Source organism: Lasioglossum baleicum, chromosome 10 (genome assembly GCF_051020765.1).
Source record: "Lasioglossum baleicum chromosome 10, iyLasBale1, whole genome shotgun sequence".
NCBI lineage: Eukaryota > Metazoa > Arthropoda > Insecta > Hymenoptera > Halictidae > Lasioglossum > Lasioglossum baleicum.
In genome coordinates, this window is record NC_134938.1 from 1,251,259 (window position 1) to 1,270,784 (window position 19,526).

General features: G+C 44.0%; 1 protein-coding gene across 3 annotated transcripts in view; it reads right to left on the reverse strand.

Moving 5' to 3' along the window:
• Fas1 (fasciclin 1 Fas1 domain-containing) overlaps positions 1-19,526 on the reverse strand; it is a 313,103-nt gene that overhangs the window by 106,774 nt on the left and 186,803 nt on the right. For all 3 annotated transcript variants that reach the window (XM_076431658.1, XM_076431659.1, XM_076431657.1), the window contains exon 2: positions 874-1,003. In XM_076431658.1, the coding sequence (XP_076287773.1) occupies positions 874-1,003 (130 nt within the window). The remainder of the gene's footprint in view (positions 1-873; positions 1,004-19,526) is intronic.

Here is a 19,526-nt window from a genome sequence, read left to right on the forward strand (position 1 = left end):
AACAGCTAGAACGTCGATTTGACCCACTGTGCGCCGCTCCGAAATGTTTTTAATCCCCGCGTATTTAGCCGCGCGAATATTCCGCACACGCGGATATCCGATGCTCGACCGGCGCGGCGGCGCTCCCGCTAAAAGCCGCGTTAACGGAAGTTCATAAAGACTAATATCGGCCGACAACTTCTACCTTAATAAAAGCTAACGCATTTACAAAGGCGGGGGGTAAACTGCAACATAAACAGCGACCACATTGAACCGAGAGGTATTTGAAGCGAGCGTCGCGCCGCGCCGGGGCGAGAGCCTCAATAATCTGAACCCGGTGAGCATCAATATTGGACGAGCATTAAGGAATCTAAAGTCAAAGCTCGCAACAACCGTTGACTTTATCCAGCCTGCCCCGAGGAAGAAACGGAGAAAAATTTACCACCCGTAATGGAAACAAATGTTCATCCCGGAGATACTAATTTCCGTCCCGTACGCCAGAGAAATTTTCTTAACTAGTCGAACAGTGGTGACGTGGAAGTTTATCGATTTTCGTCGTCGGTATTTGTTTTATGCAGGACACCCTATGTATTCTGTATGATATTCTTGTAGGACCTGAAGAGACGAGTCCAACGAGCACCATGACCATACTGTTACGATCATTCAGTCTCGAGATATTCCTGTCTGAAAACTGACTAGCTAACAGGGACCTAATCGAGACCTTACCTTTTAAACATGAATATCTCGGAACTGAATGATCGTAATGGTATGGTCATGGTACTCGTTGCACTCGTCTCTGCACGTTCTACAAGAATGTCTACTAAATTATACAGGGTGTCGTATAAAAAGAAATCTATACAACGATAAATAAGTCGAAAATAAAAAATAACTTACCCATGTGGTAGAGCACCTTCGCAGTTCCATTGTACTTCTGGAAAGCCCTGTTCGTCGGCGCGAACACGGTCACGTGCCGGTACATCAGGGTCAAGTTGGCCACGGGATTAGCCTCCAGCAGATGATAGAACTGCAACAAAACGCGGAGACAAACGATTCAAACTTCGTTGTGCATTTTATAAAAACAAAGGGCAAGCATCGATTTCCCGTCAAAGAAATGTGCGAAACGGGAGGTGGTGGGGATCGGTCGGCAAATATTTTCGCGAGGGAACTAATACGGGGGATCAAGCGAGACTCAAGTCACGGCGGATTAAGTGCGAGACTGTACGTGCTGAATTAGTGATTCACGGGGGCAAAGGCGTTTAATACGCCGTGTCGAATCAAATTTCCCGGGGACTTTCGTCTGTCCTGCAAAAACCCACCCAGCCCACCCTGCTGCCCCGAAAACGCGCACAAAGGGAGCTCGTTAGTTATCAATGCGTAATTAACCCCCGCGGGACGGAAACAGTCGATGCGGAATATTAGTCGTGTTTTCTTCTGCACACGCGGCGACGCGGAAAGAAAACGCTGAAGAGGACCCGGAGGAACGAATACGTTTTTGCGAGGAGAGAAGGAATTACGGAGGACCTTTCATTAGGCTACCCGCTACCGCTGTTCCGTTGGCGGAACGTTCGTCGACTTTTTGCCGGATATAAACCGAGAGTCTTATGGCTTCTGAGAAATTTCAGCCGAGGACGCGTTTGTCTGGAGAGGGTGAAAATAACGCCGGGCGAAAATACTTGCGGCGGAGGGAGACTCTCTATGTTTGATATGATAACAGAGAGTCAGTGACCGCTGCACTCCACTTTTGTAAATTTTCTGGCAGCTCCTCCCGACGTTCTCGTGCAATTTTTGACGCTATAAGCGTCAATTGTTGCTCGATGTATTTGCTGAATTCGTTTGGTAATTTTTTAACATCCCAATCTTGGAGTAATTTTTTCTCTACTGCCTCTAATAGCGTCCACTGTTGCTTGAGGTATTTGCTCAATTTTTTTGGTAATTCTTCAACATCTCAATTTTGCTGTAATTTTTCCCTTACTTGCTCTAATAACGTCAATTGTTGCTTGAGGTATTTGGTCAATTTTTGTGGTAATTTTTCAACATCTCAATTTTGCTGTATTTTTTCCCCTACTTGCTCTATGTAATAACGTCAATGGTTGCTTGAGGTATTTGCTCAATTTTTGTGGTAATTATTCAACATCTCAATTTTGCTGTATTTTTTCCCCTACTTGCTCTATGTAATAACGTCAATTGTTGCTTGAGGTATTTGCTGAAATTTTTTGGCAATTTTTAACGTATCGATCTTGCTGTAATTTTTTTCTCCAATTGACTCTGACCGATCGTGAATCTCGTTTGAAAGATTTCCTCGCTGATAAGATTCCCGCGACGTGATAGAATTTTTAGCAGCGACGCCGTACACTTCCTCGAATTGAATACATTTCTCTTCCGACGCTCGTGCCCGACGTTTCATTCTTTTCATGGAACCACTCGTCTGGCCTTCCGGCTGAGGATACTCTCTCCAGCTTTCACGGTTTCTATATCAAATTGTTTGCCGGCGGAATAGCCTTTGATTCATACAACTTAGTTTGCTTTGAGTCTAGCGCTACTGCCTCAAAACAGGATACCGAACTCTTTATCCGATGTTATTCTATGCTTTCCGTTTAGCTGTCCGCTGACTTCCTTTCTTGCGAACGATTTCCACTGATGTACTCCCGTACAAGGTCAGACTCAAGCTGATTTTCACATACATCATTACAGTAATTTCTCGATACATGTAGCGACAAACTTCAAGCCGGAAACCGTCACAAATATGGCGGTCAGACATAATTTTAAGAATTCTTTCTTTATTAACCCTTTGCAGTCCGTTGTCGCCGATAATGCGACATTTGAAATATGAACTTTGAACAGAAAATTTTCGGTTTGTTCAAGATTTATAAACTTGAACTTGTTTTATATAATGCAGCTAAGCAATAAATATTTTGTTCCATTGCACCAACCGCATTTTTTTATTATATGTATATATATATATATACTATTATATATATTATTTGTATGTATAATATAAAAATATTATATATTTATATTATTTTATATTTTATATTATATATTTTTTATATAATTTTTTATGATATACAGTTAGGAGCAAAACTGTTCACACACACTTGAAATCAGAATAACTTTTTTACACCTAAAAAATATGTTGTAAAAATGCATTTGGTCGGAGATCCGGGTGCAAAGGGTTAATTTCGAGACGAAGGTCCTATCGATACGACTCGCGAGAATCGTTTCGACGATCCCCATCCTATCTGCGCGAGAGGAATCACCGTGATTCCATTTGTGCTCCGATTTTCTCCTCTCTCTCTCTTCCCATAGTCTCGTTCACCATCCGAAGGTATTACAAAGTTCGAGCGATGAAATCTACTTACGTTTTCGAAGGTATTTGCGCGTCTAGAGCCGCTCGATTTTCCCGGGGAAACATGTATCAGCATAAAACAGGATTCCATTCCGAACCTGTTGAGCTGTTTACCGAGTTTCCTCAAGGTCTATCCCCGTTACTATCACTCGGCACGCAGTACCCCAGCTTCGACAGCCTGCTAACCTAATTCCTGATCATCACTGTCACACGTGTCCTAACAATTTTGTTCATCTTTTCCTGATGGACAATTAATCTTCAGCATTCGAGAGAACCATTCAACCACCTACATTCTCGACCATAGCGATGACACTGGCAAACGTCGTTACGGCTACCCTATTTCCGGACCCTTGGGCCATACTAATTAAAGTAGCTAATAGCCAGGTCCAGCCTTGGCCGGCCATCAATCGATTTAACTACAAATTCAATTACACCGCACTTGTTAGACGCGAAAAATAATTAGCCGACTCAGTGGTCCTGCGTTTCCCTCGCGCAAAAAATTAAACGGATCTCGTTAACTCGTTATACAATAACTCCGGGCCGAGGTGAACAATTACCGTATCGGTTGCTATAGCATCTGCGCTCACGGCGCTTTATAATCGCGTGTTTTCGCCTAATTTTTACTCTGTTGATTCTCGTTGCCAGTCTTCGCTTTCTCGCGGAATTATTAATTTCTATTTTCTTACTTTTTTTTAAATAATCTTGACTTCTCGACTTTAATTCTGTTTCGCGCAAAGATCCCCGGGCTAATCGCGCAAAAAGATCGACGGGATCAAGATGAAATTTTTCCGAAGAATTACAAGAAAAGTTTGAAACAGCAAAAGAACATCGAACTTCTTCAGATGTTTCGCCGTCGGGATAATTGGACTCGGTTAGTTTTCAACAGCGCTGTAGTTATTGTTTCAGATTTTTTGCGACACGATATTTTACATTTCCCCCGGTCGGAGGAATATAAATATCCGAAAAATCGTTCGATAAATGAATTGTTAACATTCACGGTGTGTCGTGTATACGACTTGGCGCACGTTAATTAGTCCCACGATCAGATAATTGGCAATGTGAATTTAGATCGAGGTCTATTAGCTGCGCAACCTGTTCGACGAAGCTGCTGGGAAATTTCAGATTAATTAGTGGAAGCGGAACTAGGATGCGGTCGATCTAGGTAGCCATATATTCTATAATGATCGGTCCGCCTTCGGATTGCGCAATAATATTGCAGTGTGTGTATACGTTCGTATGTGTGTCTATCCGAATCGGTTCCGAACTCGATGGAGCAGACAGAGTTCTCATTTAACGTAACGTTCGCTTGTATCTTCAAAATCTCCTGCGGTCTCTTCGCTCAAGAAATATTAAATTCATTAAATTCCACGGTGGAGGGGACACTGCTTTTTCTTACAATTAGACCGTGCAGATCAAATATGTCGTGTATATACGATATATGGAACTATTACATCGATCGTACGACATACACGGCATAACAGAGGGGATAGTCGTTTTTCTTAGATCGTGCAGATCAAATATGTCCTCTATACATATGCAATATATGAAACTATTAGGTACATATAATCATGCACAGTGCGCATACAATTGTACGCATTAAAATGTACACTAATATGTGCTAATTAATTCTAGTTCTGATTAACAATCGCCTAATTTGTGCCAGTGAGAGTTCGGAAGTGTCAATGAAGCCGCGATTCCAAATTTGGACCCGACCACTCCGCCTAATGCGTTCAGTGCTCGAAGAGGGCGTTCACTCGGCAATAACGGTAATGACAATAATAATTTATGCTCGTAGGACGAGGAGCCGTCCATCATAGCTTTCCGCGAGGAGACGGTGGGAAGACGTATCGATGGCGCATCGGGTAAGTGCATCGAGATATTGAGATGTAAGCCACGTATTCAATATAAGGGCGGACCCATCCCTCTCTCTCCCTACGAACGAGAGAGCCCGGTTTTCCGTACCCCGTTCCTCTATCGCACGCAACGCTACCTCTCTCTCTTTCTCTCCCTCGGGCAACATTTCCAACAAACGCGGCACCCGACCAATTTACAATGGAGCCGGTTCAACGGCGCGTGCAATAACGCGGCGAATAATGCATCCGCGCCACGCTCGGGATGTGCACCGTGCATCGCAGTTCCAACGACAGAGAGAGAGAGAGAGGGAGGGAGAGAACGACGCTCGGACCACAAACGGTTCCCGGCCCCCAACAAATTCCTAGAGAATGCTATCGTCCGCGCGCAATACCGCCGAATTTCGTGTTCGAAACGTGGACGTGATCCTCGCCGGATCGCGCGCAGATGCTGCGAGAACTTTGCCGTCTTGGCCCGCGGAAATCTTGGCAGTTCTATTCAACCTTGTCCCCTCTTTCCATTGTTAAAAACTGCGATACAGAATCATTTCTGACTTGTTACTTACGGTACAGTAATGTCCCAGTTCATATACAGCAAGATTCCTCGGTTTCACGTCGAGTTCGGATAGCAGAGGTCCCAATATATCGCGTTTTACAGAGGCGTGCGCGATCCTAATCGCATCGTGTTTGGTATCGTTTTACGCGGAAGAGAGTCAGCTACAAGCTGGTGGAAGTTCCGCGAAGAAATAGTCCTAAACAAAATAGTTGTAGCGATTTTTATGGATCGGTGCCAGCGGCGCGAGATCGGAAAGTCGTGTCTGAACCGGGAAAAGGGGCGTTTCGATGCCGAATTTTTCACGGTATACAAAGACAATAATTCTGTGTACAGGCACGTGGAAATAACAACATTTATTCTGCAACATCTTGTCCGAACAGTTCCGTGGATATAATATAGGAAAAAGGATCCGCAAGATATTCATCCCGGTCAGCAGCGTCTTTGTTGGTTTTCGCCCTGGTTTACAGGAGAATACGGGCGCGCGTATCGAAAACATATCGCGGATGCATTATTTGCCACGTACATTGCACGGTTCGTTGGGTCTACATCCCATTGTAAATCGGCCGAGTGTGCTTTTGCCGGGAATACCAGCCGGCAGGCGGAGATTCAAGGAGCCAGAACATGCACACCATTAATTTGCATATTATTTACACATATTATTACACGGCCGCCGCGCGAATCATTCTATCGTGTTCACCGGGAATTGCCTCGGGAATCTAATCCGGCCCCCCGAAGAAACAAATCGTCAGATCAGAAACGATGCTGGGCGACGAGTCCGCTTCAACTTTGAAGGGCCATACCGTCCCCTAAAGTTACAGTGTCCTCTGGAACACGCTCTATCGACTCTCTAATGCCCACAGAAACTCCACTTCACTCTATTTCGCCCATTTACCTCCATTCATCGATGAAACACGCGACGTAATTGTGATTCCCAAACATTTACGTAAGAATCATCAACAAATATTTACGATAATGTTTGTGCGTGTCTGTGTGATGTAGTGTTGGCTTGAAGTAAACTTCAGGACCGAAATTAAACTTGTAGCCTGTGCAAAACGTCACTTTTTAATTTCTTTCCGATAGCACTGATCGTTAAAAATTGTTATAACTATTTTGTTTAGAACTATTTCTTTGTGAAACTTTCACCAGCTTGTTGCTGACTCTTTTCCACGTAAAACGATACCAAACACGATGCGATTCGGGTCGCGCATACCTGTTTAAAACGCGATACACTGGGACCTCTGCTATCCGAACTCGCCGTGAAAACGAGAAATTTAGATGTATACGAGACAGTGCTGTGCGTACGTAACAAGTAACGAGGACTTATTGCTAGGTAAATGGAGCCAGATTGTGTCTAAACTAATTCTGTAGATAAAATTGCAAAAAGTGGAACGACACAATGATCCTCTGAATTGATAAAACTGTCGCGTAAAATTTATACTTCCGTCCGGTTCGACTCGGATCTTTTCTTCCCGTACTCCTTTGAATGAACGGAATGGAAAAAGTTTTGTGTATTGTTTCTCTAGTATTAAAAGTTTAGACAGAAAGTTGAGCTCTTTATCATGGTCTCAATAACCGGTGGAAATGAACGAAGGGGCGAACGGGAATCGCGAACAACTTTCCGAATGAACTATTAGTATTATTCGTTATTCTTTTCCTTCGAGATCGACAGGACAAATGAGGGGAGGCAGACCAGCTTGGAAGTTCGATTAAATTAAAACGCTGCTGTATATGCGAGATCCTCAATCTTGGAAACTCAAAAAATTATAAAACTCTGCGCGTCGCAAAATTTACCGGGTAAACTCACCCTTTCAAACAACTTTATGAATACATATAATTCATTATTTTTTACCGTTATTTTTTAAAATGGCACTTGGTATTATTGACTTAACAGTATTATAGCCCGTATCAAGACGAATTCAACGACGTAGTATACCATGACCCTCGGATGACCTTGAAGTGCCATTTTAAAAAATGAAGGTGGCCTTGGCGATAATTAAAAAGAAAATTTTCGAACTTTTTTTATTGCAATGTACAGCCAATCGAAATCTGATCGACTTTTGTTCAAAACATTTTTTGTCGGAATATTGCAAGCACTTAAATGAAAAATCGTGAGAAGTGTTACGTGGGACACCCTGTATATATAGAAATACATATGTATAAAATTATTACATACGAACAGATTTAATATTTGTAAATGTAAATAAACATAAAATTTTATACTTAAAAGTAGAATTTTTCCAATTCGAATTGAGTCATTTGGGCATTGTGAAATACAGGGGTAGTTTCAATTTTACTTGACAGTAACATTTTTATAAATGTGTTATATTTTGTATGTGTATGATACCGTGCTATTTTATCGAGTCGATAAAAAGTTGTGTCCCACCCCGCAGTATAATATAGTATGTAATTTAAGGTTTTGATTCATAGAATATGAATGGCGACGGAAGCACGTCACAGGGTGGAATATTTCCATAAAAGATTCCGCACGATCGATTCCGGGGGTTCCAGCTATCAGCGTACACTAGGGGGACACGCAATTGATTCCTACATTCCGGTAATCCCTGCATGTAATTTCTATAAAACACGAGATATAGTCAGGAAATTCGCCATAACACTCCGGTGACTCATCGACTGCTAGGCATCCCCTTCTAAACAACTCGAAGAAATGAATTTCTGCGGGAAGCTCGCCGACTGGCGCCAACGAAACCACCCCTAAAATTTGACCCTCGGAAACGGGGATCACGGTTCTACTCTCTTGGATCATTCGGGTCTCGCGTGACATCTCATGAATCCTTCTCCACCCTCGCCCCTTTTTGACGCGACACCCTTAAAAGGGGGATGATCGATCGCCGATTTTCCGGGACGGGCTTGCCACGCGTGGATAATTCGAAAATGATTATCGCCCGACTGCAAAAATTAATCGTGATCAAAATAAATCTTGCTCACTGAACCAAACATTCCGTAATTGCATTACGCCAGTGTAAATCTAGTTTTTCCCGAATTATATGTGCGGGTTGAATGACAAGGTGTTGCCAATAATTTCAACTGGTTGGAAATAATGTTTTACTAATTTCTGTCACGAATAAAAAATTTGTAATTGCGTCTCCTATTTTCTAGACTCAATTTAGGGTGCATACCGGGTGTCCGGAATTTTAGGACAACATTCCCAAGTTGAGGAGGCCGGGAATCTATTGCTAGTGTAAATAAATTTTTCCCAAAAATTTTAAATTGCGTCTCCTATTTTCTAGACTCAATTTAGGGTGCACACCGGGTGTCCAGAACTTTATGACAACATTCCCAAGTTAAGGAAGACAGCAATCTATTGCTAGTGTAAATAAATTTTTTCCCAAAAATTTTAAATTGCGTCTCCTATTTTGTAGACTCAATTTAGGGTGCATACCGGGTGTCCGGAATTTTTGGACAACGTTCCCAGGTTGCGGAAGCCTTCAATCTATTGCTAGTGTATAAATAAATTTTTCCCAAAAATTTTAAATCGCGTCTTCTATCTTCTAGATTCAGTTTAGAGTGCATACGGTGTGTCCAGGATTTTTGGACGGTGTTCCCAAGGCGTCTGGCGAATCAGGGTCGGTGGTGCAATCAATTGCGAGTTCGAAGGCATTCTGTCGGCCGGATGCAACTCGACGGGCAGCCGTCTGGCGCACTCGATGCAGTCCGCTCTCTATCAAGGACGATCTGTTGTTCCCACGAGGAAGTTCGCTCCTCGTTTATCTTCATTATCGGCGTATTTGTCCTGTCCCGTTGGGAGGCGGTGTGCCACCGCACACGCGCTAAACACGCGTTCGACGGACTCGTATAAACATTTGAATATTTATGAACCGCAAGGGTGGTTCTTGTTTTTCGATCGCTACCGATCGCCGTCTCGATTCGTTGAATCCCGAGAGAAAGAGAGATAGACGAGAGGAAGAGAAAGCGAGAGAGAGAGAGAGAGAGAGAGAGAGAGAGAGAGAGAGAGAGAGAGAGAGAGAGAGAGAGAGTGAACCGGGTTCCCTACTTCCGCTTTTTCTCTCGAACAAAGCTTTTCCATTTACATTCCCTGTTTACATCGACGCACGCCGCCCCTGTTTCTCTTTGGCCAACAGAGCTCCTTCTGGGCGTCGCTTTGCATCGCAGTTTGCCCTTTATGCAAGGATGCATCGCGTAGGCCCTATATGCGGTCGTTTGCATTCGATCCTCGTGCAGTCCCATCGATTCCGAACGTGACACAGAAACGTTGAAACGGTTTTCGTCGAACCTTTTTACTGCTAACCGTGTGTATTTTCAAGCCCCAGCTACTGCCACCCTTTCAGTTCTCCAGCTTCCACGTGTTCTTCCAGTTTCGGTGAATTATAAGCTTTAAAAATGTTCGAAAGTGTCCCAACATTTTCGCCCGGCGTATTTTTCAAACAATTTTACGAGGATTGCATTGTTTGCCAGCTTTCAGAACCGCCAATCGACGGGAAAACGTTATCCCCTCTCTGCCACCGGATTAGTCACGTGGCAGTGTGACGTATGCACGACGGTAGAGTGGGGAGGCAAGTCTTCAGGGGACTATTCACGATCAAGCAATTTGCGCAACAATGCCTATTGCGCAACATGATTGATCTTGAATGATAGTGATTGACTAATTGCACGACCTCATAAAAACAGTACAGTCAAACCTGTTTTTGCACGGTCTTTTTTTATGCGATTTTTTTGTGCGCTTGTTTTTGATGCGGTATATGAATATCAGATCAGATCAACAGGATATCTCGGAAGACGTTGTCGTTATCACAAAAGTGTTCCTACAAAAGTTGTTTGGTATGACGGGCTACATTCCGTAGTATTAATTGTTTTCGTGTGGGTGGAGTGGTGGATGACATTCCAAGGTCACCTTGTGACTGTATAGAAAAAATATTTCAAACAGGATGCTGTTGCGTGCAACCCACTAGAATCGTTAAGAAAATTCATTCGATTTCTCTTCGCTGTATTACTTCACGCAACGATCACGACGCGATTGTTTCCGCGAGAATCGAGTGAAAAAAGTGATAATAAGCGAGCACAGGAGGGTAGCACGTTGCTAGAACGAGGTAATACATTATTCGCGATAATGTAATGATAAATAGTCGGCGAAACGTGAAAAGGTATTATGATCCGATATCTTTCCGCGGACCATGCAGTGCGCTGGCGGAGATAAATAGAGCATTAATATTACAGTGGTAGCACAAGCTTCAGAGAGTACCATTCTCCCCGACACGTGTATCCAAACTTTTGAGTGATAGTTCTATGTAACCGACACCGCTCTATGTTCCCCGAGAGAGAAAGAGGGACGCGTTGTACACGACGTGTGCTTAACGATTTAACTCGGCGTTTACTGCCTTTTACGCTGTTACGCGGAGCTTCAAAAGAGAGGTAGCAAAATATTTGAAAATCCTTAAATATTCAAATTTCCTGTACTCGAACGCGACAGCAATTAATCTTACCGAAACCGGAAGAGTGTATCAACAAGTACTGTTTCTATTTAGAATCGAGCAAATGGAAGACACTCGTACCCTGAAGGAATAAAAATACAGCGGTTTCGTCTCTGTTAAAAGCGTCGAAAAACATCGACGCGGTTCTCTGTCTCCGCGTATTTATTTCTTTTCACCGAGCCCGCAAACGCAACGATTCGCTCGATCCCGCGGGGAGAGAGACAAAAAAAAGAGTTTTCCTTCTGTACGGCTATTTCATGGTCGGGAATTTGTTCAACGCGGCTCTCGAACGCGGTAACAATATTTTGTTGGCACGCGAATCGAACCCCCGCACCGGGGTTTTGTCGCCGCCTCGAGCTAGTTTTGCGGACAGGTGAAAAAATCGAACGGAACCGCGATCGTGGACACGCGATTCCATCACGGAGAATGCCGGCTACCCTTTTGTTGAGGTCCTGTCAGGAGAAGACAATGCCCTATTCATTACACAAAATTGTATAAAAATTTATTTTCATGATCATTTTAAAGAATGATTAGTGATTAAGAACATTTTTATTTCGTTTTAAAGAGAATAACTAGCAAGTGAGAATATTTTTATTTCATTTCACAGAATGATTAGTGATTAAGAATATTTTTATTTCATTTTAGAGAACGATTTTTGATATTAAGAATATTTTTATTTCGATGTAAAGAACGATTAGAAATTAAGAATATTTTTATTTCGATTTAAAGAACGATTAGTCATTAGGAATATTTTTATTTCAATTTAACAAATGATTAGTGATTAAGAATATTTTTATTCCATTTTAAAGAACGATTATTAATTAAGTATATTTGTATTTCATTTGAAAGAACAATTGGTAATTAAGAATATTTTTATTTCAACTTAAAGAACGATTAATCATTAAGAATATTTTTACTTCGTTTTCAAAAACGATTAGTACTTACGAATACTTTTATTTCATTCGTCTCGTAGTCTTTTTACCGTGTTCCAATTTCCATAAAATTGAGTACGAAAATTATGCATAACACCTGTAGCCTGTCAGTCAATTTTCGGGAACGAGGAACATTGCGACACTGCAACCAATTGTTGGAATTTATGAGACAGTTTATGTCGCAAGTTTATTTCGAGTGATTGTTTCTGCAGGAATCAGAATAGGAAGGCCCCCGATCGATTGCAGGAGCGTTTATCGCGTTTTTACGATCCCTGGTGCACTGTGTCATCTTCTTCTGGAGTTCTTCTAATCCAATCTCCTTTCCCGTTGTCTCCTTTTTCGGCTATACTTTCCGCCGATCCCTCGAATCTTCGACAACGAGAAAAAGGACGAGCTGAGAGGACGGATTATGATCGGATAACCCGGAATCAGGAACGGGATTTTCTATGAGCGCGGATTTGCTGACCTCGTTTAAATCCTTCCGGTCCTATTATTTTGAGCCCGTAAACGTCAGCACTTTGCGAATTAGTTTTATGCGCGATCCCGTACCTGGAAACAGAGCCCCCGGCGGAAAAATTCGGCGATCCTTTCTTTTCCGACGGGAAAATGTTTTTCAGTATACCTCGCCGGAAGGCTAACGCAGTCATTTATCTTCTTCAGCCGAGGAACTTCTTGTTTCGCATTTGTTTGCAAAAATTGCTCGTTACTATAGTTTCTCGGCGGTAAAATGTGCTGCGAGTAAACCTTAATTACTAAAATAACAGTTGGATGTTAAGCGGAGGATTATACTGAGTGTCTCAGAATTTTTTCCGATTATTCGGAAGCCTAGAACAGCGACAAATCGGGCCGAGAATATCAGACCTTTCAAACATGAAATTGCTTAATGAAAAAACAATACTGCCGCCAGACGATTAATTATTTTCTACTAAAACCTTCGCCAATTTGTTCCTTAGACTTTTCCGCGTAAAACGATACCAAACACGGCACAGTTCGAGTCGCGCTTAGCCTCGCAAAACATGATAAAGTGGAGCCTCTGTTATACGAACCTCGAACTTCCCTCCGAATTTCGATTTTTTCGTATGTCTCTTCCGAATTGTATGCCTCAGTCGAGGTTAGATCGTGAAGTCGGCGTGAATCGTCGCGAACAATGTCGCCGATTGCAGTTTTCCTCGGAGGGGTAGTTTTTCACGGTTGATGCGAGACGAAGCAGAGAGATTTCCTCGGGGTAGGCCGTGGCACGCGCGCACGAGAAAAATCAATGGCAAAAGCCAAAGGAGGGAAGAGAAATGCATCACTTTGTACGCGCGCCAGGCCTTTTCCGCGGGAAAGGGGTGAAAGCCATCGCTCTTACGCTCAAAAATAGAGAAAGGGATTCGTGCGGCTCGAGAAGCGAGAGGGCATTGTTATACCGCGTACCTCTCTCTCTCTCTCTCTCCTTCTTCTCTCTCTCTCTGTGTGTGTATGCCTGGTGAACGTCCCTTCTGCCGGGTTTGAAAAGGGTAGAGCAACCTTTCAGCGGAAAGATCCGTTGCCCTTTTGCCGCTAAAGTCTCGCGGAGGGCTGCTAGACGGGCCGAGATTTCCATTGGATGCAAGCCGGACTATAAATCAAGCCGTTGCGCTGTGCTCTTACAAACGACTTAGCAAGAATTAATCAACGTACGCCGGTTATGCGGCCTGATAACGATTTATGCGGGATTAGCGACCGCCATTCTTTCGGCCGCCGGGCCTCTTGGTGACGATGCACGCCTAAGACTCGAACGCTGGCCTGCTTGAAAATTTCCTTTCTAACGATAAAAAGACTTCTACGTACTCGTTACAGTCTCTGACTGAACATCCAACTGTTATTTCGACCAGATCCTCAAACTTGTTCATGATAAACATCAAAATTCGCAAGGAAGTTTAAAGTTCGGATAGTACAGGCTGCGCTTTACCCTGTTTTGTATTATTTTATGCGGAAAAGTGTAAAGAACAAGTCCATGAAGGCTTTAGCAAACAATAATTAACCGTTTAGCGGCAGAGAGAGTTTTTTTATTAAACAAACTCCACGCGAGTCCTATTTCCAAGTTATTGAGATTGTCCAGGGCTGAAAGACAGCTTCTCGCAACGAATGCCGAGAATCCGCAAGTATCGTTCCAGTTGTAGCTCGGTGAGCCTAGTTCGCAATGGACCGTGGCGAGAGAAGTTCGCGATCAACGCGAGCAACAATAACAACATCAGCAACAGATTTATTCTGTTGCCCGGTCGTCTAATCTAATTCCTGGGATCTGATATCAGCCGTATAATGTAACATCCGGCCGCAGCCGAGCAAAATTCCAGCGCCGCTCCAGCCCCGGCTGTATGGAATTCTCCCAGACTCTAATATACCGTGGAGCACGTTTCTTTGAGCGAGTTAATTTGTTTTCCTTTTTGTGCCAGCCGTACTCCCCACGATATTCCGTGCACGTTCCAGCATAATCCCGCTTTCTTCTTTTCTTTACCTCGCCGCCGACCTACACCCCGCAATCCCTTCGCCGGCCAGAGCCCCGTTTCCTCCTATTTCCACTTCATCCTTCTTTCCTCGCCGTTCCACCCGTTTCGTTGTTTTCGAAACCGAGGGCGGCTAACCAACTCCGCGGGCGTCGCTGATACCGCAACAACAAAAAACCTTCGGCCGAGCTTTCCTCAAGTTTATGCCGCGATACCGTTCACCGGGGTCGCCAAAAACCCCGTCCCGAATCAGGATTTCCTACCAACTTCCCGAACGGTTTAACTCCGCCGCGAACCCCATTTCTTGCAGAGACGATTATTTTTTACGTTGTTCGAACTTTTAAGGTTGTAGTACACTTTTTTTTTGTACGACACCCTATATATGTTTGCGGATATTCTTGCGGAGCATGAAGAGACGAATCCAACGAGTACCATGACAATACCATTACGAACATTCAGTCCCGAGATATTCCTGTCTTAAGATGCGACATATGTATCGTTACGTAGATTTTTTTATGCGACACCCTACATATTTTAGAGGATATTCTTGCAGAGCATGAAGAGACGAATCCAACGAGTACCATGACCGTACTGTTACGAGCATTCAATCTCGAGATATTCTTGTTTGGAAGCTGAGTAGCTAACTGGAACATAATCGAGGTCTCACCTTTCACACAGGTATATCTCGCGATTGAATGATCATAATGGTACGTTCATGGTACTCGTTGGATGCGTCTCTTCATGCTCTACAAGAATATCCAAGAAACTATACAGGGTGTCATATAAAAAAAAAATACTATCGACATTGAAAATGATAAATTACTCTCAAATAATCAGATAATTATTACAGACATTCGATTCGGGATAAGAGGCGGGCTTCCGGCAGGCCGACGTCGAAAGCTCGTGATTCGTCGTTCCGGTATATTTACGGCGCGACGATCGAATTGATTTAGAACCCTCGGCAGTAGGCGAACCAATGCGCGAGAGGCTGGGCCCGGTGCGAGCCGCTTAAAAGCCGAGTAAATAAACGCATCCCTCGTGCCAATAACGTCGCCACGAATCCCGACCCCTCGTCGAGGGTGAGACGCGGTAGGGTGAAACCTCTTACGGGGATGAAACTCGATTTACTTCGGATCCCTCCCGATAGACCCTGGCCCATGGACGAGGAGGGGCAGAGATACTTGGACCTGGTAAACAAGGGACGAGCGAGAGAAAGAGAGAGATTCCTTTGAATTCTTCTCGACAACTTTTAAACGACTGTCGTTTGCCGCCTGATAAATCATCGCCCGGCACGATTACAACACGTGAAATGGTCCTTTCAATGAATGATCGCTGGGGTGCTCGCCGATGAACGGGATATCCGTCTTTTGTCCCGTGGTAAGACTTTATTTCGGGGATGATGTATTAACTACCAGAAATTGATCGTTCCTGTCTACCAATGATTTTGATCGTGTTTGCTGGGCAAGATCGAAAGTTGCTCGGCCATTCAAGAGTCCAGTTTGCCAACAGTCCCATCTCCAATGGCCATATATTCACGACAACATTAAAAATTTTATTTTTCTTTATACGACACCCTGTACATTTTCTTCGATATTCTTGAAGAGCGTGAAGAGACAAATCAAACGAGTACCATGACCATACTATTACGATCATTCAATCTCGAGATATTCCTGTGTAAAAGGTGAGACCTGGATTAGGTTCCTGTTACCTACTCAGCTTTCAAACAGGAATATCTCGAGATTGAATGCTCGTAACAGTACGGTCATTATACTCGGCGGAATCGTCTTCTCACGCTCTACAAGAAAAAATATCTACTGAAATATATAGGGTGTCCTATAAAAAATACTGATCACTTCAGAACTGGAATTCATCTGGAAACTAACGCACATTCTCGTTTAAGTAATTAGCGTTTGAATTACGGGCCCGACCGTACCTCGCTAAGGCGTCTCGAAATAAAAAGCCTTCGGAGGACTGCCGGAATTTATGATGAGCGGTTGAAACAGAAGATCCGGAATGGAATTACTTTTGTCGCATCTAATTAGCCACTGAAATTCTACTCGGTCAGACGAAATATCTCGACAAAGAAATCGGGACCTCTATACATATATTCCTGAGACCCGCACGTCCGCAATTACGGTGTTCGTCCGGCCTTTAAACATTATATCGGATTTAACGGAGACAGTTGGTATAGTGGTTGCGTAATGAGCTATCCGGGAGACTTTAGTGGATGCTTAACGGAACGGGGCGAATCGATCGATACCGGTAAACAGCCAAGTAATGTCATAACCGGGTTTACGTCGCTATTCAACGAAGAACCGCGTGGAGCTCACTATCGTATAGAGTCGACGTCGTAAAACGTGTCCGAATTTCACTCAGGATAACCTAATGAACCGTCCATTGCTCTCGACGAGCCGCAAAGTCAACTACCATTGTTTTCGCAAACTACAGTGTTTGGTTTGAACCTCGCTTCTTGATCACGCGATCTCGAATATTGACGAGCCCCTCGGTGTACAGTAGTGTACACGATGCAAATATTTAGCGGGAGCCAGAGTTGGGCGAGCATTTTATTTCAATAAAAATTTCGAATAAAGTGGTTTCAAAACCCACTTGGAAAAAATCCACTTTATTCGAAATGTTCATTTAGATAAAATGCTTGCCCAACTCTGGCGGGAGCCTGCGTAAACTTGGGAGGAGCAATTTCATTTTATCAGTATTGTTATACACACACACACACACAAAACAAATTTATTTATATCACTATTTATTAAAATAATTCTGTAGGGTTCGATGCCGACGCCGGCACCTCTGGAAACATTCCATGTGCCATTTAAACTGTGGTGCCCAAGGTGGTTCGGAACCCACCTTATAAAAACTGTAGGTCCCGCCGCGAAAAAATCCTAACAGGATTAAGTGCGACGTAAAATATCCGATAAAAAAGAATAACTGTGCCAGTACGAGGACTGGTCGCGCGACATCGTGGCGGAACGCGTCACGTGACCGGGAGGAAGCGTGGGGGTAGCGTCGTGGAAGGTGAAAGTGGAGATGGCCCGCCAGATGACGTCACCAAGCCAGGACGAAACGGGGACTACCCTCCCTTCTCCTCTTCTAAAAAAATCATCTTGGAAGCGTTTCACCAAAATTGCCAGAATTTAATTTGTGAGTCCCACGTATGCGCACCTGGGGGAAAAAATAAATGGTGGGGAATATGATTGGAATCGAAGAGGCTCGTTACCCAGAATCCTCTGGATGGCAGATAAATTCCGAAGGTAACTGGGTCGATTTGTGATACGCTAAGTCCCTGGGGACTGTTTCGTTCGTGCCGTGTCACGGGTTATATATTCGACACGCGTGCCACGCTACTACATTAAACGTCAGAACCGTGTCGAACGCGTGTTGCGAATCCGAATACGGAAGCGCGCCATTACAATTATTTCGGTAAGCTTCCTTCTCGGTTAACGGTTCCGTTAGCGAGCTCCCGGAAACCGGAGGAGCATTACCGCTCCCCCACGTGCATCGATATCGCCACGGCTTTAATGGTCCTGCTGAATATTGATTATCAATTAGCGGCATAAACACCGTGATCCAAATAGTTAATGAGTGTCCAGGTTAAGCGGGTTCCGACCGGAACCAATCGTCCCTAGGTTTTTCCCCGCGGAGACTGTCCCCCGGTGCTCGATTGAATAACAATTGATTATTAACCTGCGCATTTATAATAACAATGAGTACGTGTAAGTTAAAGCTTGAATTTACCCAAATTGGGGGGCATAAAGTTACCCCATCTCTGCCAATAAGGGGACCAGTCACGTGACGTTGTGGCGGAACGCATCACGTGACCGAGCGGGAAAGTGGGGCTAGCGTAGTGGAGGGGAAACGCGTCACGTGACTGACTTAGCGAAAGAGAGGGTCCAGCGTCGCGGAAGGGGTAAACAGAGTGGGGACGCTATAGTTAGTAGCGCCGTCCGGTTCGAACCCAAACATTTCGACGAAGAGCAAGGTAAATAAAGTGCGCATGGATTATCCGGTGGGAAATGGCGTCAAACTAGGGCAAGCGAGCTAGCGGAGCGTGAAGGATTCGTTTCTAAGTTTTTACGGGTGACGCGACCAAAGAAATGGGAAGCTAGGCCCGATGGGGAAAAACCGGTCCTTTCAACGAGGACCGCAATCAGTTGGAATCGTTCGATAAATCAAACCAGGGAAGTTTTAATTGATCGCGACCCGCTTTGGCGAACGGTTTTCACGGGACGACGACGACGACGGCGACGGTCGCCGTTCGTCCAAGCACTTTCCATCGTGGAGAGACTCTTTTCGCGCTTCCGGTTCGGCAAGTGGATGGATTACAGTAACTTCACGGTAACTGGCAACTCTCTCGATCAAAGTTCCACGGCCGCAACGCGACTTTCGGCGTTTTCTAAAGCTTTCGTTTTGCCGTCGACGTCGCCGCCAGCCTCCGATTAACTTTCTAACGAGTCGATAGAAACTCTCGTTAAATTCGCGTTCGCGAGCTTTCCGGCCGCGGGTCTCTGATTCGTGCGTGGACCTCGAGCACAGTGGCTCGATATTTTTCCTAGATCGACACACTCAACCATCCACGCACCTGTGTCATTTTATTTGATGCGAATTCTTTTTTAATACGACACCCTGTACATTCTCTTCGATATTCTTACAGAGCATCAAGAGACGAATCCAACGAGTACCATGATCGTAACATTACGATCGTTTAATCTCGAGATATTCCTATGTGAAAGGTGAGGCATCGGTTAGGTCCCTGTTAGCTACCTCAAATTTTGAACAGGATTATCTCGGGATTGAGTGATCATAACAGTATGGTCATGGTACTCGTTGGATTCGCCTTTTCATGCTCTACGAGAATATCGAAGAAAGTATACAGGGTGTCGTGTAAAAAGATACTGTCAACGTTGAAAATTACTCTGAAATAATAAGATAATTA